We start from the raw sequence: 26661 nt of genomic DNA on the forward strand, positions 1-26661 counted from the left end.
AGCATGAAAGGGGACAATCTCCCTTCTTCTGAAGATCTTACAGGCATGAAGTGTGTGGTCTCATTATTTTCCTATTACCAAGGCAAAATCTATTATTACAAATTGAAGGCCAGGTCCTCGGGGATGGGATGGCTTCAAGACTTCATTAGTTATCATTTCCCATCTTAGATTTACACATCCCTAAAATCGATTTCCTTTCTTCTCCACACTCACATTACTGAAAAGACCTTTGGTACATGGAGATTCACTTACAGAAGAAAAATTTTCTCTTGGTGAAGAGCCTAAGAGATTCAGAAATGGGCAATGTAAGCTGTTTTCTCTCTACTTACTTACAGCGAAGACCAGTCAGTCACTGGCCATGAATCAGCACTCCAATATGGGGCTCCGTTGGGTCTGGTGTTTATAAATAGTCTGTTGCTTGTGTCGAGTGAGGCTGTCTCTAGCCACCTCCTGGGACTGTGAAGCCTCCCCAGAGATGTCTTTGTGGAGAGGTTGGCTTCCTGTCTGGGATAAAGACATCAAAAGATGTGTGGAAAGTCCTGTGGGCCACTGAAGTCTTGGGCAAGGGAAACAACTTGACTTTGGCTGTGTTTAGGAAGGACAAGGGGCATCTGTCACAGAGGCTAGCCAGAGTCTCAGCAGGAAGCAGCGGTCTCTAGTTACACTTGAGAACAAGCCAAGAAAGTACAGGTTTAAAGCTAATTCAGCAGAAAGGGTTTAGTTAGGGACAGTATGGAGAGCAGCCGAGGTCAGGATCATCACTCCTTTCTTACTGGTAATGTCACCATCCAGCTTGGTACACTCTTATAAGTATTTCCACAAGGTCCTGGAAAGGCATGCTATCGCTCCTTCTGAGTCATTAAGCTATTGGTCATCTTTAAAGTGTTCATATTCACACCAGGCTTGGTGATGGACACCTATAATTCCAGTTACTTGGGAGGGTGAGGCAGGGGGATTAGAATTTCTAGACTAGCCTATATAAAAATAAAGTAAAATAAAATAAAAATAAAAAAGGATAAAGAGTGATTTCTAGCACACAAAGACGCTGAGCCCAACCCCAGTTCTTTGAGGGAAAATTAGTCTACCCACGTTCACATGTTTATTTCCGTCATTGGGCTTATTGGGAAATAAGGTTTTTTTAAAAAGCACCATGAGCATAGGGTTCTGCATATTGTGTGGGATATACAGATTCATACCTGACCACTTTGAATGCTCACATTCATATCCAACCAGTACTTTCATGGGAGGGAAATGCTAAAGGGCTAGGACCTTTAAACTGGGGTGGGGAGTTTTGTTGTTCATTTGTTTGTGACAGGTTCTCCCTCTAGCCCAGGCTGGCCTTGAACTCGTGGTTTTTATGTCCTTTCTCAGCCTCCTGATTGCTGGGATTAGAGACACAAGCCATCATGTCTGGCAATTTTCAATGCCTTACTTCCGTATTCCTGCCTTTCCCACCATTGTAAAGTGAGTCCGGTGTTTTTATATCTAGTAACACCAGGCAGGAGTGAGCAGATGTGGTAACACCAGGCGGGAGTGAGCAGATGTGGTAACACCAGGCGGGAGTGAGTGAGCAGATGTGGTAACACCAGGCGGGAGTGAGCAGATGTGGTAATACCAGGCGGGAGTGAGCAGATGTGGTAATACCAGGCGGGAGTGAGCAGATGTGGTGTGGGTAAGCATGGCTCTCTCTTGTCAGTCTGGGTGTTTCACGTGGAGATGGAGGGGCTGCCTCAGAGCCACACGGAGACCTTTAACTATGATTCCTGTGCTCCAAAAGGCCTGAGGTCAGGCAAACATCCACCTTGTTCAACTCTAACTCCTACAGGGTGGTGGAAGAAGGAACAACTTAAATTCTTTGTCCTTCAACCTCCTCAGCTTTATAGTGGGCTGATAACCCTGTTTCACATTGCCGCGATGATAAAAGGGGTAAGAGGCACAGTCAAGGAGCTTGCTGTTACACCATGCCTCCCTGAGTCAGCATGGAACACGCACGCTTGATAAAAGGGGTAAGAGGCACATTCAAGGAGCTTGCTGTTACACCATGCCTTCCTGAGTCAGCATGGAACACGCACGCTTGTCTGGTGATAGGAGGGAACCGTCAGTTGATTGACTGGAAGCCGTTGTCAATGGTGTAAGAAGATTATCAGAGCCCTGCTTAGTCAAAATGGCAAAATTGAGCAGCTCCCTCCAGGGCGAAAGTGGCAAGTGAACGGGAAGTCAGCCTTCACTCTATTCTTGTGAGAACCCCAAATACTGCCGAGGAAGGAAGAATGAACACCTCTGGGGTGCACGCTGTCTTCTGCAGAGCATAGTGAGCTACACCTATGCTCAGGGAGCCACATGGCTTTCCTGAACCTGCACCCACCTGCCCTCAGGCTTCACAGCGTTTACCCAAGAGGGATTTAAATGGTCTGGATTGGCCCAGAAAAGCCCGATGCCAAGGCTATCAACAGCAAGCATGATTTAAATGCCACACATCACTTCACTATCCTCACATGTGAGCATCAGCTGGGAGACCCCAGAACCCTGGCCAGTACAGAGTTGTTTTGATGAGCAAGGGCCCCAGCTGAGAGGCAGGGGCTTGTGCCCAAAGGTCCAATGTGTTCCTTTCCTAGAAACATTCTAGTCTGTGTTCACGGGACTTCTCCAAGCGTTTACAAGGGGAGCCCTGCAAATGAATGCTTGGGCTTACTAACCTCACACCTTAAGATGGGTCTTTGTTCAGTGTTACTAACTTTGTGTCTGTTTTTCTATTTCTTTTTGGGGGGAGAGCGGAATGGGGCTTTTGAAGTACTGAACCTCGCATTTCTGCACACGTGTGTCCAGATGAGCGCTGGAGGAATGTGGAGGCGACATGAATGGGTGGTAGAGTCACAGGTGCTCAGTGACAAGTGGCCAGGCTGAGGCTTTATCTTCAGGCTATTTTGGACACAGAGCTATGCTCCATACATGGCGAAAGCAGCGGTCATAATCACTTTAGAATTTCCCTGTCGTGCCTATGGCACATGCCTAAACTGGGTCTGACGTTTTGTCTTGACACTCTGAAACTGCCTGGGAGTGGAGAGAGGAATGTTGTAGCCTGAAGGACATCAGAAATATCTCCACATTTCTAAGTCATGGAGTCTTAGAGCTGTAGAGTCAGAGACATCATTAATTAATGTGGGACTGCCACTACTATACACATCATCTTTTTAAAAATTGTCCAGAGATTAAGTGGGTTCCATAGCTTTGAATAGTTGTGTTCAGAGTTTCTTTTTGAGGAGTAGACAAAGTAGAGATTTGGAATATACATTTAAGTATTTATTTCCCTGGGACAGGATGAAATGGAGTGGAATCAAATATTTATATGTGCAAATCATTTGATCATTGTCCAAACCCCCACGTTCCAAGAGTTTATTGAATGTTCCACTGTGTTCACATAATGCTGGGGAAGAACTATGTCCTAAATATTTTTTTTTTTTTTGGTTTTTCGAGACAGGGTTTCTCTGTGTAGCTTTGCGCCTTTCCTGGAACTCACTTGGTAGCCCAGGCTGGCCTCGAACTCACAAAGATCCGCCTGCCTCTGCCTCCCGAGTGCTGGGATTAAAGGCGTGCGCCACCACCGCCCGGCCTAAATTTTTTTTTTTTTTTAATTCTTTGGGAGACCAGCCACCTAGCTCCCAAATAAATACATGGAGACTTATTCTTCCTTATGAATGCCCGGCCTTAGCTTGGCATGTTTCTAGCCAACTTTTCTAACTTAAATTTTCCCATTTCCCTTTAACTATGTTTTGCCTCTGGACTTTTTACCTTTCTTTATGCTATATATCTCTTTTCTTCTTACTCTGTGGCTGGCTGGTGGCTGGTGGCTGCCCCCTGGCATCCTCCTCTCCTTTTCTCACTCCTCTCTCTTCTCATTTCTCACTCTTCTTTTATCAAGCCTAGATTTCTCCTCTTATTTATTCTCTCTGCCTGGCAGACCCACCTATCCTTTCCCCTGCCTTGCTATTGGCCATTCAGAGCTTTATTAGACCAATCAGATGTTTTAAGCAGGCAAAGTAACACAGCTTTACAGAGCTAAACAGATGCAACATGAAAGAATGCAACACATCTTTGCATCATTAAACAAATATTCCACAGCCTAAATGAATATAACACATCTTAAACTAATATTCTACAACAGTACTGAATTTGGACAAATGTTTATTCTAGTGGAGGATTTAGATAGTTAATCAAAAGTGTAATGTTAATTTTGTAGAAAAATAAGTACCTAAGAAAGAAAAACGAACGAATAAAAATCCAACCATTAAGGACAGGGAGACAGCTCAGGGTGTGTCATGCAAGCCTGAAGACCCATGTTTGATACTCAGAACCTATGTAAGAAAATCCTGGAATGGTGGTTCATGCTAGTGATCATAGCGCCAGGGGATGCAGGGACACGTATGTTCTTGGGGCTTGCCGGCCAGCTTAGGTTAATAAATTCTATTATTTTTCTATACAAAGCTTCCTTTTACAATTGCATGTCCTTTTTAAGAAATTGTATATGTGTGTCATATGCTTATGTGTGTAGTTTACATGGATGTGTTTGTGTGTTATGTGTGGGGGTGTATGTGTGAACATGTATATGTAGAGGGCTGAGGTCAATTATCAGTTATCTTCAGAAATTGTTTACCTTTCTCTCACTGAGCCCAGAGTTCACCATTCTGCTTAGTCTGACAAGCCTGAGCTCTCCAGGGAGTCCCTGTCTCTGCTCCCCACACTGGGATTACAGATGGGCTGGCATGCCTGACAGCTTTTGCTGGGTTCTGGGCACACAACCCCTTGTCTTTATGCGTGTGGGGCATTTTCCTCACTGAGCCGTCTCCACAGCCCTGTACATCTTGTTTTGTATTGTTGCTACTAATTATAAAGATGGCTGAAAACAGCTTCTCCATCTTGGCATTTCTTTAAAGGCTACAATCAGTTAATGGCTTTAGGTAAATGTTGAAGACAGCCTACCTACTTCTATGGGAATAGCTGAGTACCTGATTTGCTTTTATTTTTCTTTGGGGTTTCAATCTTGGTTAGAAACACATATTCTACCTGTCTGCATCTTACCATGTCAGTGTGCACAGGATATTCTTCCCTTTATGAAATAACACCTCCTTTATTGCATCCATGTTCTCCTTGGCAGTGGGGTGAATTATACTTTTATTAAGGTATTATAGACAACTTTAATTATTCTTCTAAGAAACCAGAATATAACAGTTCTGGCAGACACAGGAGAAGAGTCACCCTGCAGCCAGGAGCTTGTCATCAGTAGGCACCTGTCTACTACATCAGACGACAGTGGCTAGTGCATTGAAGTGAGTTAGTTCACTGGCTAAGCACACACATGCAGGTGCAAGGTGTAAGCGTGCGCGCACGCGCACACACACACACACACACACACACACACACACACACACACACACAGCATAGAAACCAGAGACATCAAAAAGAAGAAAATGGAAGCTATATGAAAAAATAAACTTACATAGTTTATTTCACAAACTATGTATCTTAATTCAATTACTACCTAGAGAAGTGGGAGAGGAAGGATGGGAAATCAGCCTCAGTCTGTTTATTGAAATAGATAAAGTACTATGATTAAAAAGCAAGGAGAAATCTCTGAAGAGAATAAGGCTTTGTGGAGAAGAGAGAAATACAGTTGTGATCATGCTTTTTCAGGTAATAACTGCCCTTCAAAGTTTCCTATCTGCATACACACAGATGCAAAGAAATCTGCATTTTCCCCATGAAGTCTACATTTTCCCCCTTCTACTTTTCAGGTTACTACGTGGTCACCATTGAAAGTATCGCAGGTTCATATTTACAGAGACAGTAGAAGGATTGGATTCAAAATGATTGACTCTTTATTTTATTGGGAAGCACATGCCTGTTGCTTAATTAAACTAAGCACATTGATAGCCAGGGGTGTTCATTAATTGTTGACAGCATTCCAGAGGTCCTGCTCCTGAGAAAGACAGAAAGGCACCAAGTCAGAGGGGACAGAATGACTAAGTGAGGCTTGTTATTCCTGAGCTTTTCCCATATGAACCATCAGGTTTACCTGAAAACCATAATCTATCAGTCTTAGGACTCCAGAGGAGAAGGCTGAATTTCCACATTTCAGGGCAGATCTGTCTCATGTCACAGTCTGCAGACAATTATCTTAAAGGCCAAACAAGCAAGAGAAGAACATGCCTCTTTTCTGTTAGAAATTAGAGAATGTAATCATTTTGTTTTGCATTTATCATTTATTATGAATTTTATATTCACCATTTCCTGAACCCTGAGAAATTATGGCAGGGTTTTGGGTTGTGCAATGCCTGGTAGATAGTAAGCAGTTAGTTAATTTTATTGAAACAATGAACTAAGAGATATACATCTAAAACATTTTGAGAATTCTTGTCTTTTAAAGCCCTCCTTCAGCATAGTAGATCTGATAAATGGCCTATGTTCAGTTCATAAACTTTTTTTTTTTTTTTTTTTTTTTTTTTAGTTTTTCGAGACAGGGTTTCTCTGTGTAGCTTTGCGTCTTTCCTGGATCTCGCTCTGTAGACCAGGCTGGCCTCGAACTCACAAAGATCCGCCTGCCTCTGCCTCCCAAGTGCTGGGATTAAAGGTGTGCGCCACCACCACCTGGCACATTTTGTGTAAGTTTTAAATTTTTTATTATTTGGACTGAGCATGGTGGCACATGCCTTTTATCCCAGCAGTTCAGAGGCAGGTGGGACTCTGTGAGTTCGAGGCTAGCCTGGTCTAAACCCTGAGTTCCAGGACAGGCAGGACTGTATAGATAAAACTTGTCTAAAAAAAAATATTCTTTAACAGTTTCATACATGTATATAATGTATTCTGATATCTGCCTCCCAATTTCACTCTCTCTGGATGTTTTCTTCTTCCCGACACCTTCTCTGACTTTCTGTTCTTATATGAGTATATTTAGTTAGGTTACTTGCATGAACTAGGTATGGAGCTATTTACTAAAAAAAAAAAAAAAAAAAAAAAAAAAACAACTTGAGCCTCACCTCCAGCAACCATTAACCGCCAACAGCTCTGAAGGTAGGGGCGAGAACTCACGTGCCCTCCTCCCATACATGACGTCGGCAGCTCAGGCTTGTGCAGGTCTTGACAAGTAACCACAGCGTCTATGAGTTAAGGAGTGCAGTGGCCACACCATGTCCAGAAGACAGTGTTTTCTAGCGCTCTTCCCAGCCTCTGACTCTTACGTTCTTTCTGTTCCCTCCTCCTCTGCAATGTCCCTTGAGCCTTAAGGGAGGGAGGTGATATTGATGTCCCAGATAGGGCCCGGCAATCAATCATCATGGATTCTCAGCAATTTGACTTGTTATGAGTACCTGCTCACACTATTGCCCAGTACAATCTAATCTATAGATATGAACATGCAGGTGTAGATGGCAGTTGGACAACATGCCATTTTGTAAACAATAATAGAATAGTAGATTTCCACCTGGGCCCTGGGCCCTTCCCAGACATGACCCTTAGACCAGGTTTACGGGACCAGTCACAAGTTCCCTAAAAATCTAACAAGAAAATGGCTGGTTATTTTCAATAGCACCACTATTGTCCATGTGGGCACAGCTTACCTTCCAGGTCAACCATAGCATGCAGGGTCCACCAATGGGTAAGGCTGCTGATGGTTTTTCTTTCCCAACAGCGTGCACAGCACCTGTGAAAACTACCCAGCAGGGAGGGAGCTTCCAGCTCAGTTATAGCTTGGTTATGTTCTGCAACCAAGTATATGATGTCTTTAGCAACAGGATTTTACCATCTAGCTCTGGTGGGCGATCAAGAGCAATGGCATTGGCCTGGATTGTCTTAGGAGTCTCTGAGGCCTCCCTGACAATACACAGAGGGGTGTACCACACATGGCATGAGGATTTTTATTTAATAAGCTACGATCCTACTTCTAAGAGTAGCATTATCCACCTATTAGTATACCTCTGTCTAGACTCAGTTTTGATTATATTTTAAATTTAACTGACAAAGCAATGGAGGTTTCCATAAGTTTTTTTCACACACCCCAAATTTCTGTTAATGTTTTTCCCAACTCCCACCCATCCCCCATCCCTGCCTAAACCTTACCATTCCCGGTACCCCTCTTCTCCTCCTCCACACATGCTCTATTATCCTCTCCCCTGTTAAGCCCCCTTCTCCTCTCATGGGCCTTTTAGACTTCCCAGCCTCTACAGACATTTCAAATTAAACATACAAAACCTACAGATTCAAAACCAGGATCCAAGGACAAGAGAATGTGGTTTCCTCACTTTATGTAAATTCTGTCAAGCTACTTACAACAATGGCCACAGCTGAGAGAGAGTATGAGTTCAGAGTTCTTGGCTCCAGGCCAGGCACCAAGAATGAATGGCAGAAAGTCTTTTAACATGACGTGTCTGTTGAGTTTTCCTTTCCATGGGAGTGAGTTCATCTGTAGCAGGGTACGTCTAACATCCACACAGTTTCAAGATCATATCACTGAAGGAGTCAGGTTAAGGGGGTTGACTCTATACTGGAAGAATAATGACGTCATTCTTATTGTGGGCCCAGTACAATTATAAGAGCTTTCCAAAGCATCAGTGATATAATAACTCACAGTTAAAGCATAGATCGAACATGTAGTAGTACTTCCCACACTGTAAGGTATAAATGAATGAGCATTGCTGTTAAAATGATAAAAGTGTGATTCAAGTCCAATCTGTGAAAATGACTTAAAAACCAAAATAGAATAAAATAATATTCATAGTTGAAAATAACACAAATGCAATTAGTTATTTTATTTAAACCACCGAGTACGTTTATTTGATTGAAAGAAAGGTTGCAATCTTTATTTGGTTTGAGAAACTACACTAGGCTCTCATTACACATGATTTAGCCGCCACTGTCGTACACTTGAGTGCTCTCCCATCTATGAAACGACAGAGAAGAAAACTGCTAAAAGGCAGGCACGCTATCAGGTCGCATCTCAGCCTAACCGGCACCATTGGTGTTGCTAGGGCACAATTCGTAGAGGGACAGGCTGGCAGCTGTCCTACATTCCTGGTAAGCAGTGGCACTTCTAACTATCAGAGAGACAAGTTTCAGGACCACACTGGGCACGTGGCTGCCTGTAAGCTTTGGACGAAAGGTACTATAGTAAGCGACGGCTTGACTGGAAGCTAGTAGCAGGCTTCAGTTCCCTAACTGTGGTAACAGTCCAGGTTAGGAGCGAAGGAGCTGAAAATTCATGGGACTTTGGCCAGCCCCATAAGGTCTGTCTAAGAGGGCCCTTTGTTACTTCCACACACACCACCACCCTAAATTCTCTCTCTCCTTCCCCACCTTCATTCCTTACTCTGACCTCACCATGACCTCACTTGACCTCACTATGACCTTGTCTCATACCACTTCTAGAAAGTCGTCCCTGAGCCAACACCTTTGGTTCCTCTGAATATCTGGTCTACACTAAGGGTTGAGTTAATGTTCTGCATCTGTGCGGCTTGAAGCTGTGCTATGAATCTCTAGCAGGTTTCCTTTGTTCAGACTCTTCTATTACATCACACTATTGGTCCCCAGTTCCCTTTGGTAAACTGTAAGCCACTGAAGAACAGGAACTATGTTTAGTTCGGTTTTTGCATCTCTGGACTCTTGCGGGACAGAGACAACATACGTAAAAAGTTGTTCACTGAATGAACCAGTGGGTAGATGGCAGCCATGTTATCTAAATAGTTCCAACTACAGTATCTCCTGCATGCGTTACAGTTTGGTTAGAAGTGAAGCAACGGTGATGGTGATGCCTACCTGTAATCCCAGGGTCACAGAGACAGGGACTAGAGAACCAGTCGTTTGAGGCCAGTGCTGAGTTCATAGAGCATTGAAGGCCAGCACGGACTATAAGGAACCCTGTGTTACCCCATAAAAAAGCTGTGGGTATACCTGTAATACTAATACTTGGGAGACTGAAGCAGGAGAACCACTACAAGTCTGAAGCCAGCCTGGGCTACATAGTGTGTTTTAGGGTAGCCTGATCTTCAATGTGAGACCCCAACAAAACAAAATAAAAACAATCTCAGGCAAACAAACAAAAAACAACCCATATACCAAGAAATAACTAGGCCGGGGTTGGAGAGATGGCTTGGTAGTTAAGGGTCCTAGTTACTCTTACAGAAGACCTAGGTTCAATCCCCAGCACCCACATGGTGGCTCACAACCATCTGTAGCTCCAGCCCCTGGGGATCCAGTTATCTTCTGACTTCCGTGGGTACAGGCAAGGCGTTCATACACATAAAATAAAGCTGAAGGGGTTGGGGGCTTTGGGTGAAGGCCTTTGTGTGCGCTTGTGGAGCACACTTCTACTCAGTGGACATGTGCATAGATCCAGAGCCTCATCCCAAGGATGACTACAGTTTAGATATTTAATAAACTTGTGTAAGCATAAGAAGAAAGCAAGGCCTGGCAACCAAGAGAACATGGTTTACTAAGCTGAAAGAACAGAGTGAGGTCATGGTGAGGTCAGAGGTGTCAGACATAAATTGCTTGAGTCCTCAGGGCAGGAAAGCTAGGTGAGGTAACTATGTCTCACAGCCTGCTCTCAGCCCCGAGCCCTGGACCCAGAGATAGTCAGATCTTAGGACACTGGCACACATGCCAAGCTTACCAGAGCTGGAAAAAGCGAAGGCAGATGAATGGGCAGTGGAGGGTTAATTAGTTATGATTTAACACGGGCTTAGGAGGCATTGGCCACACGATGTGTGTGAGAGTCAGACTTGCGGGAGGGCCTTGTTTCCCAGCATTTCTGTCTCTACAGCAGTGCTTGGTAAATAGATGGTCTTCCAGGTGCAGACTTGTGCCATGGGTGCAGCTATTATGGGATTTCAGAAGGTTCACGATGACACTCAGCCTGAGAGATCCAGGGAGCTCTATGTAAGAAGTGGCGCTCCAGCAATGCCCTCCAGGTGATGTCATGTTGTCGCTGTGATGCAGGGAAGGACGTTGTAGACTGAGGGAAGAGCCAGAGCCAGGAAGGGGAGTGGTCGATTTTTGCAGGACTACAAGCCATATGGTACAGGAAAGCACAGTGTTATAAAGGAAAGCGAGAACTCGATTCTGGGAAAAAGCCGGTTACAAAGGTTAAATGTTATTGTTTACAGTTAGGGATCTCAAACAGAAAAAACATGATTAGAACTGTACTCTAAAAAATCGAATTTGGCTGCTTCCGGTTGCTTGGTTTGAAGAAGGGAATCCCAGATGCAGAGGCCTGTGGGAAGCTGTAGAATCTACATGCGGAAGAAAGGCGAGTGTGTACAAGTTAGGAAGTAGCGTGGTTTTTCTTCACCTCCCCTCACCAAATACGGCTGGTAGCCTGCGCAATCTAGATAAAGTATAATGTAAAACCTGTTCTAATTTCCATGAAATTCTCCAGAGGACCAGGGCTGGAGAAATGACTCAGTTGGTGAATTGCTTGTTCTTCAAGCCTGAGGAGCTGAGTTCAAATCCTCAGCACTCACACAAAACAGTCAGGCACAGCAGAGTGACCTGTAACCCCAACCCTGAAGAGGCAGAGACACTGTCTAAAAAATATGGTGGACAGAAATTGAAAAAAAAACAACACAAAGCATCGATCTCTGGCTTCTACACACATGTACACATACTTACACAAGCATTGGAACACATATGTCCACACACGGATATGAACACACACACAGGAGAGAGAGAGAGAGAGAGAGAGAGAGAGAGAGAGAGAGAGACAGACAGAGAGACAGAGAGACAGAGAGAGAGAGACAGAGACAGAGAGAGAGACAGAGAGAGAGAGATCATTGATTCATTTATCTAATACGATTGAATATTAGTTGTCTACCTAAATATCAAACTGTTAAAAATAAGGCTTTCAAAACTCTACCACAGTGTCTGTACCTACAGAGACAGCTGAAAGGGGAAAAACCCTACAAATCTTCCAGAGGTAGATGCTCTTGTCTCCTAAAATGCCCGGACGATTTTTCCGCTAGACTCTCTCACAGACTGTTCCTAACCCTGGCTAACCCAATGAACAGGAATGCTGCCGAAAGCAGAAACAGGACCTGTGTGAGAAGTTCGATCACCTCTACGGCATCCTGGAAGAGAGGAAGACTGAAATGACCCAAGCCATCACCCGGACACAAGAGGAGAAACTGGAGCATGTCCGAGCGCTTATCAGAAAGTATTCTGATCACTTGGAGAACGTATCAAAGTTGGTGGAGTCGGGAATCCAGTTCATGGATGAGCCGGAAATGGCCGTGTTTCTGCAGGTAATGCTTTTTGGCACCAAGGACACAAACGCACATGGCGGGTGCTGAGAGCTAACTCTGACCATATTTTCAGTATTTTATTCACATGTCATTTAAAAATTTATGCTATTAACTAAAAGGTTATCCATTCGGTGTTGTTTAAGTAGAGAGGGTGGCATTTGGAAGTCCAGCTAGGAGATTCTGAGTCACAAGTGGAGGGAATCTCACCAACTTCATGAAAACAAGCCAAGTAAGCTTATCTTTCTTGCTTTTGCAGAATGCCAAGACCCTGTTACAAAAGTGAGTATTTTCACATTTTTTTTTCGTTTTTTACCCAAGGCTGTCAGACATTAAACAGTGGCAGGAAATGACAAGTGTCTTTGCTGCAGGATCTCGGAAGCATCCAAGGCATTTCAGATGGAGAAAGTTGAACAGGGTTATGAGATCATGAGCCACTTCACAGTCAACCTCAATAGAGAAGAGAAAATTATACGTGAAATTGATTTTTACCGAGGTGTGTTATTTCTTTGACTCTGTTTCGAATTGCATTGTGGGAAAGCTGTTGGGTGAGAGGAATGGTGTGTGTGTGTGTGTGTGTGTGTGTGTGTGCAGACCCCTCCAGAACAGACATCTGTAACTTCACAGGGACCACAAACCAATGTGATTCTCAGTCTCACCACACGATCACATAGCTTTTGACTGTTGGTTTTTATAGTGTTTTAATGCCATTATCAAAATTTTGACTCTGGGTAATGAAATCCTTAATAATTGACATAAATAACTCAACTTCAACTCTATCCCAGAGTATGAATCATAGTGGTGTAAAGGAAAAATGTTAAAGGTGAGGCGAAAAGAAAACACAGAAGACATCTGGGCTAGGTATGGCAGCACACTGACTTGATCGAACGTCAGAGACAAGATGGTCTCAAGTCACAGGGTCAGTCACAGCGTGGAAAGAGGACAGAGTCCATGAGCTATGACTGTGTCTTTCACTTTGGGCTCTGTGGGGGACCAACCACCACTTTTACAATCCAGCATACTCTTGAGTAGGGATAAGTGAGAAATTTTAACTAGAAAGAGATACCTAGATGATGAGAGGAAAGACAGAAACACAGGATAGCCTCCGGAGGGCCTGGGTCCTTATCCGTCGGCCCAGAACTTTATTCAAAAGAGTTTTTTTAAATGACAATGCCAAGGGGAGGAGCAAAGGACCTCCCCCTTGCTAGATACAGCCAAGTGTAGACCCTTACAAACACCTGGTACCCAGGCCCACGGTCCAGTCAACCTCTTATGCAGTCCTGCTGGGCACAGCCACTAGGAAACCTAGTCGGCTCCAACAGGGCTCAGAATTCCCACTCTTAGAACTATCCTGCAGAAGTACTTGAAAGGGAGACAATAACTCTGGAGCTGACCCCAGTTCTAACTGCCTTGACTCCTGGTAGATATAAAAGAGAGACGGACACAGTGGTGGGCTAGACCAATTGCTCTTCCATGAAATCGCACCAGCCTCACACACACAAGTTTAGAGGCACATCTTCATAATGGATTATTATGACTTGTAAAGGAGCTTGCAGATATAATGGCCATGACAGAAATGTGAGCAGGCTCTGTGAGTGGGAGTGTATGGGGGGAAGGGGACAACTTTGTGCCGGAGATGAAAGCAAGTCGGTGATTCCTCCACACTTGCCCTGCCGTGGTGAACGTGAGGAGCACACGGTTTCAGCATGGTCCACCTGGACCAGTGTCTAGTGTCAGTGGAAGTGACTTCTCTAGCCCTAGGCTGTAAGTGCTATGTTTCCATGGCTACCATGGTAGTCATAAAAAGTTTTAAAAGATCTTTTCTCCCTAGAAGAGGAAGATGAAGAGGATGCAGGAGAAACAGAAGAAGAAGAAGGAGGAGAAGGAGAGGATGCAGCAGAAGTAGAAGAGGTAGAAAATGTTCAGATAGAGTCATCGGGGGAAGAGGAACACTCAGAAAAAGCCTCAGAGCCCCCGCAGCTTGCCTCAGAGCTCCAGGCTGCCCCGGGGCCACTTCTTGCTTCCTCTCCAGAGCCACCTTCATCCATGCCACCTGCTGCAGATGTCCTGGTGACACAGGTAACCATGCACAGTCCCTTCCTGCCAAACTGCCTCATTGCCAACTACTCTAAACAACGTACTCTACTATAAGACAAGAAGAGGTCAGGACAGTCACAATGCCAGGGAGAAACACCCTCCAGGTCATTCAGCGGGCTCATCCCCATTACAGCTGGTTGGCAAGACTTAATTTAATGCCACATTTATACCAACAACACTCTCAGATCTGTGGCAATCTCTGTCAAGAAAGTGTGTGTGTGTGTGTGTGTGTGTGTGTGTGTGTGTGTGTGTGTGTGTGTGTGTGTGTGTGTGTAATATGAGCTGCTCTTGGGACAGTAGGCTACCTTTTGTTGCATAGTCAATGAAAGCGCAGAGTACTTTGCAGAAGTTATATGAGGTGAGAAATGAAAGTGATTCTACTTCAGAACATTGACTCTCCTACACAGAATAGAGGAAGTAAAGAGAGAAACCACAGGAGTTCACGTAGCTTACCCTGAAACACAACTTCATCTTTCCTTCGGTGGACAAGCAAATCCAGCTTGGTTTTCCAATTGTTTGTCATTTGAAAAAAGTGTGGTTAGAGGTGTCTTAGGAAAGCAGTGACTGATCAGCTTCCCTGGGCTTCTAGAAGGCCACTGTTCAGTTTGGGGGCTTTTGTGTTGACTTCCAGGGCATGCCAATGCACAGAATCCCAGTTCCTGGGTGTGTGGGAAAAGCAGGCTCATCAAAGAGGGGTCCTGGTTCTGCTTCTGTGGGTTGAGATTATTGACAGAGCCAAAACCCCACAGTGAACCTGGACATGGAATTGCATTCTGTATTCTGTCTCCATAGGAATCCAGGATAAAACGCTTTTTATTTCCCCAAATCTTGACCTTCTGAGCATCCCAGCTGTGCTGGCATTGAGAGGAGGCAGACATTAATGGGGGTTGGGTTTGATCAATTAGGTCAGTATTGGTTTCTAAAAATCAGATTTGGGGACCCATGCATAATGCCAGAGTTAATTTTGGTCAATAAGTTGCCATATGTGGTATTTCATACGCAACTTTTCACTCAAAGCTTCACCCCCCTATTGGGGCTCCCACCTAGTGGAAGGCAAGCTCAGAAGCACGTGGATGCCCTCAGAGGCACAGCACTGTGGTGAACGTTCAGCCCCAGCATCCCCAGAGAGCTCAGGGTCTTCAAACCCAAAGGGAAATAACACCAACTGCTTTTCCTCTTCTTCTTTTTTACTCTGTGACCCCCATCTGTTCTGATTAAGGGGGAGGTGGTGCCCATTGGCTCTCAGCAGACCACACAGTCTGAAACGCCAGGCCCTTCAGCAGCGGAAACCACGGATCCCTTGTTTTACCCTAGTTGGTATAAAGGCCAAAACCGGAAAATCATCTCCAACCCACCTTGCACCCCTGGGAGTGAAGGTCTGGGGCAAGTAGGGCCTCCTGCTGCTGAGGATTCCAGCGTGCAGTCTGCAGAAGTGGCAGAAGCCGCAGCCAATGAGCAGGCAGCAGTGAGTGGTAAGGAATCTAGTTCACCTGCAGCTACCTCTCAGGTTAGTGGTGAAGCTCTTCTCTGTGAATGCTTTCGCACACCTGCTACAACCCTGCGGGAATAGGCACAGCCAGAGAGCAGGGCTTTCTAAGGAGCAGAGGGAAGCCACTGCCCTGGAGAAAGGCCGCAACGTCTCATCCTCCAATGCTGGCTTGCACTTAAGCATTCTACCCAAGAATAAACAAAGACTCAGAGAATCTGAACTCCCTTTGCCCATGTGACCCCATCCCAGGCTTTTCAGGGGATGCGGTGCAAGCAAGTCTAGCCCTGAGGCATGCTGTGCAAAGCTGTTTTTATCTGCAGTGACTGGCTGGCCGACTCTCTGGTTCTCTGAGAAATTCACTTGCCCTTACTTGGCCTTTACAATCTCCCCCTTGGGCTTCCAAAGACTAATCACCTGCCTTGGAGTCATCCCTAGCAATCACCAAGGAGCATATTTGAATTGGTTTAAATTTGCTCTGTGAAATAATCTGGGATTCATGTCTTCCAGGAATGTGCTTGCAGTGGCTAGATAGTCTTGGCTTGATGAAATCTGTGCTTCCTAAGCTTGGGTTCCTGGGGGCAGGAACACAGAGTTTCCTCCACTTTTATAGGCGGCTCTTAACAACTTAAAAATATTGATAATATAGCTTGATAAATTTTTGTTTTCATAATAAACATTTGAAGTCCAAGTCTTCCTTCTATTGCTTAGTTAGATGTTTGCATGTCTCCAAGAGCCCATATCTGCAGTTTCTTTCCGAGGAAGAATGTAAGTCATCCTAGACTCGGGATTCCTAAATATGGTGTGGGGAGTGAGTGTTGCCTGGATGATAAGCTGTCACTCAGCACCCATGGGTCTGTACTCCTGGGTCATCAGGTGACAGTGGACAGCAAACAGTATGATTTTATTGTGTCTGCCCAAGTGGACCCGAGTCTCTCCAGGTAACGAAAGGACATCATTTTGGAGAGTTAGGCGTACCAGGTTTTTAAACCTGATCTTTATTCGCAGACACAAAACGGCAAAAGTGTTTGTAAAGCAACCTTTCCAGGGCTAGTTTTAGGTTAAAAACCAAAGCCAATGGATGGACTGATTATTTCTAGAAACTTTATGGAGATGTCTATATTTGAGGAGGAAGGGGTATTTCCGTTAGCAGCAGAGCAGTCTTCCCACAAGGAACACATAGTAGGTCTCCCACTCAAGACGTTTGTCTAAATGCTATGGAAGAAATGATTTGTGATGACGTCAGTGAAGATTTCCTCTTGTTTTCTCGCAGGAGTTAGCAATCTGCCTAGCACTGCTGGCTTTTCTTATTCTCCACTACATCTGGAGTCAGATTCAGTGCTTGATTTTTGCTCTAATGGGTAGGAAACATTTTCTTTTCCGTTTACTAACACCTCATGTATTTTCTCTCATAGTGTTCCTCTTCTTTAGTCCCAGAGATGCTTTTCCCACAAGCCTTGAGGCTCAGTCATCTAAAACCATGTTCACTCAGGGCCACAAGTTCCCTCCCTACAGTACAGGTGCCCATGCACCTTCCAAAGGGAACCCATTCTATGATCTATTCCTGCATGGAGAACCTTGACCCAGAACAGTGACTCCGTGGGCAATTATTCAGTAATCCAGTAGGCATGGACCCTCCACTGGGGGAGCGCACCTGCACAAGGTGCTCTCAGCACTGTGAGGACTCTGCTCTTATAGTAGAGGGAGTCATAGCAAAGAACCCATTCGGGAACATGCAGGGCTGCTGTGGGTTTGAGAACAGGATTCCCTGTTTGCCCAAAGAGGCCCAGGAGGTAGCTGCTGTCAGGAATGCTGTCTAGGGCAGCCTCTGCACTAGACTATGACTAAGTTCTCTTTGGACCCTCATTCTCTTCAGGGTCTTCCCCTGGAGGGGAAGTCTCTGAGACAAAGATGCTACAGCAGAGCAGCCATTAGATACACTGAATCAAGAGCTAGGCATTAATGTGCACATAGCAACCATAAGAATCTGAATCAGAGAAAAGCCACTATTTTGTTCAACAGTCCCTGCCTTTTGTTTCAAGTTACATTTCTCATAGTTAAGCTATGAGGTTTGCTTTGGGACTGACATCTTACCTTTTGGGTAATCTTTTGAAAGTTACCCATTTAATTAGCAATACTTGAAGCGCATGAACTCAAGCACATGAACTTTTGAGTGAAGGGCCCTACTGGCCTGAACCCTTCCTTTCTTTCCCTTAGCCAAAAAGCAGTCCAGGATCCCTGGTGCTAAAAGGCAGCAGCTATTTCTGGCTCCCTGACCTCCCATGATAGGCCTCCTTTCTATCTCATTAGCCATCTGCTCTGCATTGGCTGTAGGAGCTCCATGGGTACCAGCTGCGTCTATCACCATGTGAGCAGAAGCCCCACCCACCTTGTGTCTAACAGTCAGCTGTGACCTTGCGCACACTCAAATATCCTGAGCATGCATATGGTGTTTCAGCTGCCTGGCTCCTCCTTCCACATTATTTGTGGTAAAACGGAATCACAGGCAATGGGTTCAGGGACAAAAATAGGGAGAGAAAACAACATGGTTATTGGAAGCAGGACCTAATTGTGGATCTGAATAATTGTCTGAAGAGTTCCGTTTACCTTCCAAGAATGTGGGTTTGGAAGCTTGTCACCATACCTCCTTACAATATCCTCTGAGGCTGTAAGGGAGTGTCCTGCTTCATGGCTGCCAGTCACCAAGCTCTTGTCATTGTATGCTGACATTCATCTGCCTGTGTGGGGAGACGGGCATGAGGCAGGAAGGGTGGGGTTGGATGCAGTGGATTGTTACTTGTTGTTGCAAAGCACCTTGATTGTGTGGTTTTGTGTTTGAGAAAAGCCATTTTCACATAGCAAAGCTAACCTGATCATAATGGGAACCACTCTTTGTAGCTGGAGAGTTTCTCTCCAGCTCCCACCACACCCCGGCAGTCCCACAGCCCACTTATAAAATAAACACACATTCTTATATTATTTAAACTGTTCAGCCTAATGGCTCGGGCTTCTAGCTATCTAGTTCTTACATCTATACCTTGCCACATGGCTCATGGCTTACCGGTATCTTACATGTTGGTACACTGGAGCATCCCTGACTCAGCCTTCCTGTTCCCAGAATTCTCTTCTCTGCTTGTCTCACCTATACTTCCTGCCTGGCTACTGGCCAATCAGCATTTTATTTATATAGAGCAATATCCACAGCAACTCTTAAAGTAGGATATGAATGGAGTTGTAAAGACCCCACAACAGTAGTGAATTCCTGGCCTCAATGAATTTCTATGTCTGGTGCAACTTTGACACTCAGAGCCCGAGCTACCAGATAACTGTTTGTCCAGTGTACATTCAGCTTGTTGCAATGTCTCCCTGAACTACTATTCTACCCTCGAGCATCATGTATGTGATACCAGGCCTCTTAAAATTCACCGATGTCATTACTAAATAGTTCCAGGTCAGGGTGGCATTGCCTTAGAAGCTCAAACATCACAAGGTAGATTGCTCACCTCCAAGCTCACCTCAGCCCCAGGGGCTGACCTGCAAACCCTTTACTATCCTTAGGTGCTTGCCACATATCCTTTGACATGGTAAAATCCACCTGTGACCCCAGAACACAGGTACATCATGCTTCCATAATCTGGTCATGGAAAAAAACAGACATCAGCTCCCTCTGCATTGGGGGATGAAGGGGCTACTTTTTTTTTTTTGTTGTTTTGTTTTGTTTTTTCAAGACAGGGTTTCTCTGTGTAGCTTTGCGCCTTTCCTGGAACTCACTTGGTAGCCCAGGCTGGCCTCGAACTCACAGAGATTCGCCTGGGTCTGCCTCCCAAGTGCTGGGATTAAAGGCGTGTGCCATCACCGCCTGGCAAGGGGCTACTTTTTAATCAATCAGAGGTGGATTGTTGCCATCCTCATCCCCATCTCCTATGAAAATAACTGTTTTTAAAAAATCAAAATTGGAGGCCGGGCGGTGGTGGCGCACGCCTTTAATCCCAGCACTTGGGAGGCAGAGCCAGGCGGATCTCTGTGAGTTCGAGGCCAGCCTGGACTACCAAGTGAGTTCCAGGAAAAGGCGCAAAGCTACACAGGGAAACCCTGTCTCGAAAAAAAAACAAACAAACAAACAAACAAACAAAAAAATCAAAATTGGGATTTATCACAGTTGTCAGTTTATATCTTTAAAGATTCTAGTTCCCACCTTCTGCAGGATGAACTTGAACCTTCTCATAACCTTATTCCTGCCAAAAGACTGTACAGAGACTGAAAGTTTGACCAGGCTGCCAGAGGCAGATTGTCCCTGTGTGTACCACCCTTCTGGATCATGTTTACTATGCTTAGCTGATGCAAAGGGAATTTAGTAGATATAACATTTGATGCTTTCATGTATTTATCTTAAATATTTAAAAAATATGTTTAAGAGTATTTTTAGAGTTTTATACAATGTATTTTGGTCGTATTCACCACTCTCTCAACTCTTCCCCAATTCTCACACCCCGTTCCCTACTCACCCAACTTTGTGTGCATGCCTCTCTCTTTTATAAATCCTTCAGGACTGATTTGTGCTCCCCAAATATTCTTGGATGTGTGGTCTTCTACTGGAGAGTGGTCAATTTGCAGGACCTATAGTATAGGGAACACACACACACTCTCTCCTAACAGCAGCATCACCAACAGCTCCGCCATCTGGGGTGGGGTTGTGTGCCCAGCTCCTTTGTCCTTGCTGGGATTTGGTCTGGTTTGGGCTTGCACAGGTTTTGTGCATGCCATCACAACCACCCTGAGTTCATATGTGAAGCTGCCCTGCTGTGTCCAGAAGAGAATGTTTCCTTCTAGTCATCCAATGGTTCAGACTTTTATAGTCTTTCAGGACCCTCTTCCATGAACACTTACCATACGAGTTTTGAGATTAAGTTTTCATCAGAATTGTAACAACTGCCTGTAGATGAATTTCTAAATGGTCTTATTAAATAAAAAAACACGGAGCCAAATATAGGAGTGAAAGCCTTAGAGCAGGGAAATAGTGAGAGCCACCAGCTGACCTTACTTCACCATGCAGTAGCTTCCAAAAAGAGCTACTTCCTGTCTACCCAGGCTTTTATTGCCTTGCTGTTCTGCCCTCTCATTGGCTCTCTTAGCTCAGCCACCTCACTTCCTCTTGCTATGCAGCTCTGTCACTTTCTGTTTATCTGTACAGACCTCCAGGTCTCTGTGGTTTGTACTGAAATTAAAGGTGTATGTCACTACACTTGGCTCTGTTCCCTAGTGTGATCTTGAACACACAGAGACCCTGCCTGCTCAGTGATAGGATTAAGGGTGTGTACTACCACTGCCTAATTTTTGTGTTTACTTAAAACGGCTTCCTATTTCCTGTGATCTCCAGGCAAATTTTATTTATTAACATACAAATAAAATACCACATTTCTGTACAACTGCCCTTGGTCAAACATCTTGTATTTGGTCAATTCATTACATATTTATGCAGTATGGCACCATTTCCAGGTCTAACATGTTTCACCCACTGCCCTTGTTACAAGTTACCCAAAGTCCACCCCCACCCCCCAGTGCTAACGTGAGGCTGCCCCCATCCTTGTCCTCTCCAAGTGAGCATTTTATTGTGAATATGTGTGGCGATTAAATATTTTGGGGACAAGGTCTCCCAATATAGTCCTGGCTGGCCGGTCACAGCGATCTCCTGCTTCCACCTCCCAAGTGCTAGGATTAAAGGCGTGCACCACCACACCTCACTCAGCAATGCAGTCTTCCCAGAGGTGGGAGCAGCAGGAGGGCATGTTGCCTCTGTTCCTCTTCCTCCTCTCTTAGTGTTACCGAATGCCCTCCCATGGAAGAATCCGTCCACAACACTTGACTGGAGCTGTACAGGGAAGGGAGTTTCCGGAAAATTGTCTCTGTCGGTGGTTGGTGGACTCAGCAGCTGCTCTGGCTGATACTTGAGCTGGGCATAGCAGGTGCTCAAGGTCAGAGACACCGCACCTTCCACTACACACACACACACACACACACACAGAGAGAGAGAGAGAGAGAGAGAGAGAGAGAGAGAGAGAGAGAGAGAGAGATGAAAACTTTACTGTATTATAGCTATTTGCCATTCCAAGAATAGACTGTCTACTTTTCCATTCTCTAAGCCTGAGAATAGATACTCAGCTCATGTAGAAATTCTGCCAAGGCTCCTGGGAATGCAGAGATCAGTGTGATTAAGGGAAAGGGCTTCAGTTCTAGCTTTGTCTGACTGATCATTCCATTTGTTTGAGCCTCGGTTTCCTCTCTGGGAAAGTAAGGGGACTGAATGCGTTGACTCATTTATTTAGACAGCTTTAGAAAGTGAAGGCCTAGTACTGAGGAGTTTGGAATGTGTGTGTTTCAGAATGTTTTCGGGGGGAGCTACAGACTTGGGCTGGACACAAGCCATTCAGAGTAACAGAAGACTAGGTGCCCGGGGAATGGACAATCCTTTGCATTTCTCAAATTGCATTTACTGTTGCTAAGTTCCACAGAGACCACGCCCCCTTGCTTCCCACGCTGATCTACAGGTATCTCCCGGGTACCCATGTATAGCTCGGCAGTTGCACAGGTGTTCCTCCGTTCAGTCTGTGTTGACTGCACCCTCAAGTCCATGGAAGGGTTCTTAAAGATCTCCTGCGGCTCAGTAGACCCAAGGCAAGACGGACACAGTAGAGGCAGGCGGGTGGAGATGTGTGACTTTTAAAGTCAGCTTTATTGAGCTATCCATACACTGAAACTCACCCCGTGTAAGCATGCAGTTTACTGAGTTGTGACAAACTTGTGTCCTTTTGCAGCTATCAGTACGGTTATTTAAAATGTTTTGGTTGCCTCCCAAATTTCCCTAGTCTTTAACAGTATTGCTTTGAAGTGTAACTCTACCTTCGGCTTTTATTAACTCTAACTTATCACTTTACCTTTACGGTTTCTGCTTTGTGTTGTTCTATTTAAGAACTATTTTTATCCTTTTAACTCTTCGGTTCTAGTGTAATTGTGCTGTTTGAATGTGCAAGGTGAGGCAGCAGGTGCTCTTTCCTCCCTTGGCTCCATGTCCTTGTCCACTGATCCACCAACACATTCTTCTCGTCTTTGGTGAAAAGACTCCCCACACACACCTTCCTTCTGGAAAAGTAGTGGGCGGTACCTGTGTGGGTCTATTTCCCAGTTCTGTTTTGTGTCACTGTTCTGTGTTTTCTACCAGCTGATTATTACAGTTTTATAAAACCTCCAAGCGAATAAGCTTTGGTCTGCTTTCAAAATGGCTTTTCCTATTTGCTATTTTTACTAATCTTTTGAAGAATTAGCTTTCAGTTTGTTTTTCTTCATTTTTGGTCTGTTTTCTGTTTTACTTATTTCTATTATTTATTGTTTGTCTCCGTGTGTTTACTTTTTCTTATCTTTCCTTTTTTTTTTTTTTTTTTATCTTTCCTTTTTTATGAAGTTCCTTGATATGAATGTTCCACGCCATAGGGCTCATTGTTTTGGCATTTCCCACATGCTTTCATGTGTTGTTGTATTATCTTTTCATTTTATTAAAAACACTTGTTGATTAGTGTCCTGATTTCTTCACTAGTGAATGGTTTATTTAGATGAGGATTGCTAACATTGGAGACATTTGGGGATTTTTTTCCCAGATTTTTTTCTGTTTAACTTCTAATTTGATCCTATTATGGAAAGAGAATTGCTCTCTACACTCCCACCCTTCTGAGTTTATTAAGTTTTACAGCCTAGAATGTGACTCAACTTGGCAAACGTTAAAGTGTTCCGGGAAATACAGGACTTTCCTGTTGTGATTGGCGTTGTCTATGAACACCAGTTACAGACTGATGATGCTGTTCTGATCTGCAGCACTCATTCTGATCTTCTCTTAGCGGTTCTATCGATGGCTGAGAAAGGAGTTTTGAGATCATTTACTATACTTAAGAATTTTCTGAGATAGACCTTGCAGATCTATTGGGGGGTTTGCTGCATATATTTTGAAACTTTATTTTGGTACTTTCATATTTAACATTGTTACATTTTCCTCAAGAAATTCCAAGATGAAGTATTTCTAAATAACCACACTCATCTCTTCTCTCGTACCTGCGTGCTCTGAGGGGTCTACAGATGGTCCTCTTTCACATATACAGGTTGTAGCTGCCATGATTTGTTGAAGCCATAAGTGGTGGTGCAAGGGAGGATCCTGGAGGAGAATGGTGTTAAATCCTTAGGCATTATTCCTGATAGCAGCCCTTAGGAAAAGCATCATGGCCTGGATCCAACACACCTGGTGTCCTTTCTTCCCTCAGTCATACACAGGGCCAGGGCAGCAAGTGCCAGTATGGTTGAGACTCTTGAGTACCTGAGCTGAACGTCTCAATCCTGTGATCCATTTGGTAGGGCTGCTTTTATTTTTAATTTCAGCTGATTTATCAGCTAAGATCTCTGAGCATTTTCATGACGTACCTATGCCCACGGTTGTCCCTTAAGTAACTTTGAATAAGTACCTAGGAATGGAACTATTAGGTTGTATGTCGTTGTATAACTAACTTCACTAGCAGTTGTGAATCTGTTTTTCCATAGTCTATTGATATTGTTTTCCCACTAAGAATGTAGGCGTTCCAGCTCCTCTCCATATTAGCTGATGGGGCACTGCATTGTGCTTTATATTTCAGCCATTCTAATGCATGTGTGTGATCCTTCTTATGGTTTCATTCACAAGTCCTTGTCAATGAATTCTGTTTAGCATCATCTCATGTGCACATGCTGAAGTGTGGTATAGAACTGCGGAGGCTACTCTGTCATGAGCGGGTACTTCAGTGGCCTGTTTTCTGAGAAGCACTGATCCAAGTGTCCAAAGAGGATGTGGTGGTCTGTTCTCTGTCCCCAGCTCCCTTCTACCTGGCGTATCATCTTCTCAGACGTAGAGTCTCGGTAGCAATGTGGGTCCCCCATGCCTTGAAGAACCTCACCCTCACATAGAAGGGGGTTGTGTGCGGGTTAAATTCGGTGGCTTATTACAGACAGAAGCAATGGGGAAGTGTCACAGAGAAACGCAGCTCACTGCTGTCCTTGTTATCATCCAGGATCTAAAAACGTACAAAAATGCTCCCCGAGGAAAAATCAGTTAAGCTGATGAAAGAAGAGAGAAATGGAAAGAAGTTGAAAGGGACTGGAGGAGGAAGAGAGAAAGAACATGACTGGAAAGATGAGTAGAGGCCTGTGCTCATAGCTAGTCTTTAGTTCTTAGGCTCTCAGAGCAGTGTGTTTCCAGATCTGAATCCCTATCAAATGCCACCCAGTGTTCCCATTCCCTAGGCCTATAGCTGGAGAATTTCTCTCCAGCTCCCTCCAAGTCCCGGCAGTCACTTAGCCCACTTATAAAATAAACACACAGACTCTTACATTATTAAAACTGCTTGGCCATTAGCTCAGGCCTATCATTGTCTAGCTCTTACTCTTATATTCAGCCCATTTCTATTAATCTATACTTTGCCACGTGGCTCGTGGCTTACTGGTACCTTACATCTTGCTTGTCCTGGCTGCAGCGCCAGCAGTCTCTCCCTCTGCCTTCCTGTTCCCTCAATTCTCCTCTCTGTTAGTCCCGCCTATACTTCCTGTCTGGCTACTGGCTAATCAGTGTTTTATTTATACAGAGCGATATCCACAGCACTCCCCCTTTTCTTCTTTTTCAAAAAGGAAGGTTTTAACTTTAACATAGTAAAATTACATATAACAAAACAATTATTGAGTAAGAATTACAGTTACAATATTAAAGAAGATATCCTATCTATCTTATATTTGTGAGTTTAAGGTTTTATATCTAACTTATCTTTTATCATAACTAAGGAAAATTGTGACTATCTAGTTTCAACTACATCAAAGACCTCAGAAGGATATAATAATACCTGAGAAACGGGAGAAGGATGCAAGCAACTTTCAGGAGTCTTGCAGGGTAGACAGAGACAGCTGGCAGCCTGGACAGTCACCTAATGTTTCTCAGCATTGTTGGTGCATTCAAATTGGCTACAGGCCTTGAGTATCTGACAGACCATTTTCAGAAGCAGGAATTCTGAAAGATCATCTTACCCTGTCTTGGCAGAGTACAGTGGTCGCTTTCCTTGTGTCCCGCTTGTCCAGAAAGGACAGCATTGCATTTGTATTGTCAGCCGTCAAGGCGAGAGCAGTTCTTTGCCCAGTAGGCCATTTTTGTGACAAGAAGACAAACCTCTAAATGGAAATGTCTTAGAAGCCCAACATTCTCTCGGGATCAAATTGGTGCTGCCAGGAGCAATTGTATCTCACATCAACAGAATTCTAAGTTATTTAATGCCATATTCTCTAGGTCTTTGAAGTATTTGAAGATTACTTATCTATCTGAAATATATCTATGTATACCTAGAAGACTTAACTAACATGGCTATAAGTATGATTATATAGATGACTAATTATTAATCTATTTCTTAATTATCCATTTTAATCTAAATGAGTTGCATAAACATAATACCTCAAACGAGAATAGAAATATATATATATATATATACAGTATAATAAAATTAAGTTTAAACTCATATCAATAAACTAAAATCTATACCAATGTAAAACATTTTAAACATAAACTAAAATCTATACCAAATGTAAAACATTTTAAACAAGTTGTTGTTCTTTAATAGTAGGTTCATTAATCTACCCTTTTATCCTATCATATCTATATCCTATATATCTATATTATAGGCCAGCATGAACAACCGGTCAAAGTTCCAAAGCTAACAACCAGTGTGAAGCTCTGTGTCTCCAACCGGT

At 44.1% G+C, this 26661-nt stretch overlaps 1 protein-coding gene across 5 annotated transcripts in view; it reads left to right on the forward strand.

Annotated features, from left to right (window-relative positions):
- Positions 1-26661, forward strand: part of Trim55 (tripartite motif containing 55) — a 49036-nt gene that overhangs the window by 11203 nt on the left and 11172 nt on the right. The window contains exons 5-10 of one of the 5 annotated variants that reach the window (XM_076563667.1): positions 12051-12284; positions 12541-12563; positions 12653-12777; positions 14113-14360; positions 15598-15885; positions 17138-19410. In XM_076563667.1, the coding sequence (XP_076419782.1) occupies positions 12051-12284; positions 12541-12563; positions 12653-12777; positions 14113-14360; positions 15598-15885; positions 17138-17446 (1227 nt within the window). In that variant the 3' untranslated portion in view covers positions 17447-19410. Of the gene's footprint in view, positions 1-12050; positions 12285-12540; positions 12564-12652; positions 12778-14112; positions 14361-15597; positions 15886-17137; positions 19411-26661 lie in introns of those variants that run through there. The other 4 variants (XM_076563669.1, XM_076563668.1, XM_076563670.1 and 1 more) reach the window with 4 other exon arrangements.

Source organism: Peromyscus maniculatus, chromosome 2, assembly GCF_049852395.1.
Source record: "Peromyscus maniculatus bairdii isolate BWxNUB_F1_BW_parent chromosome 2, HU_Pman_BW_mat_3.1, whole genome shotgun sequence".
In the NCBI taxonomy this organism is placed as follows: Eukaryota; Metazoa; Chordata; class Mammalia; order Rodentia; family Cricetidae; genus Peromyscus; species Peromyscus maniculatus.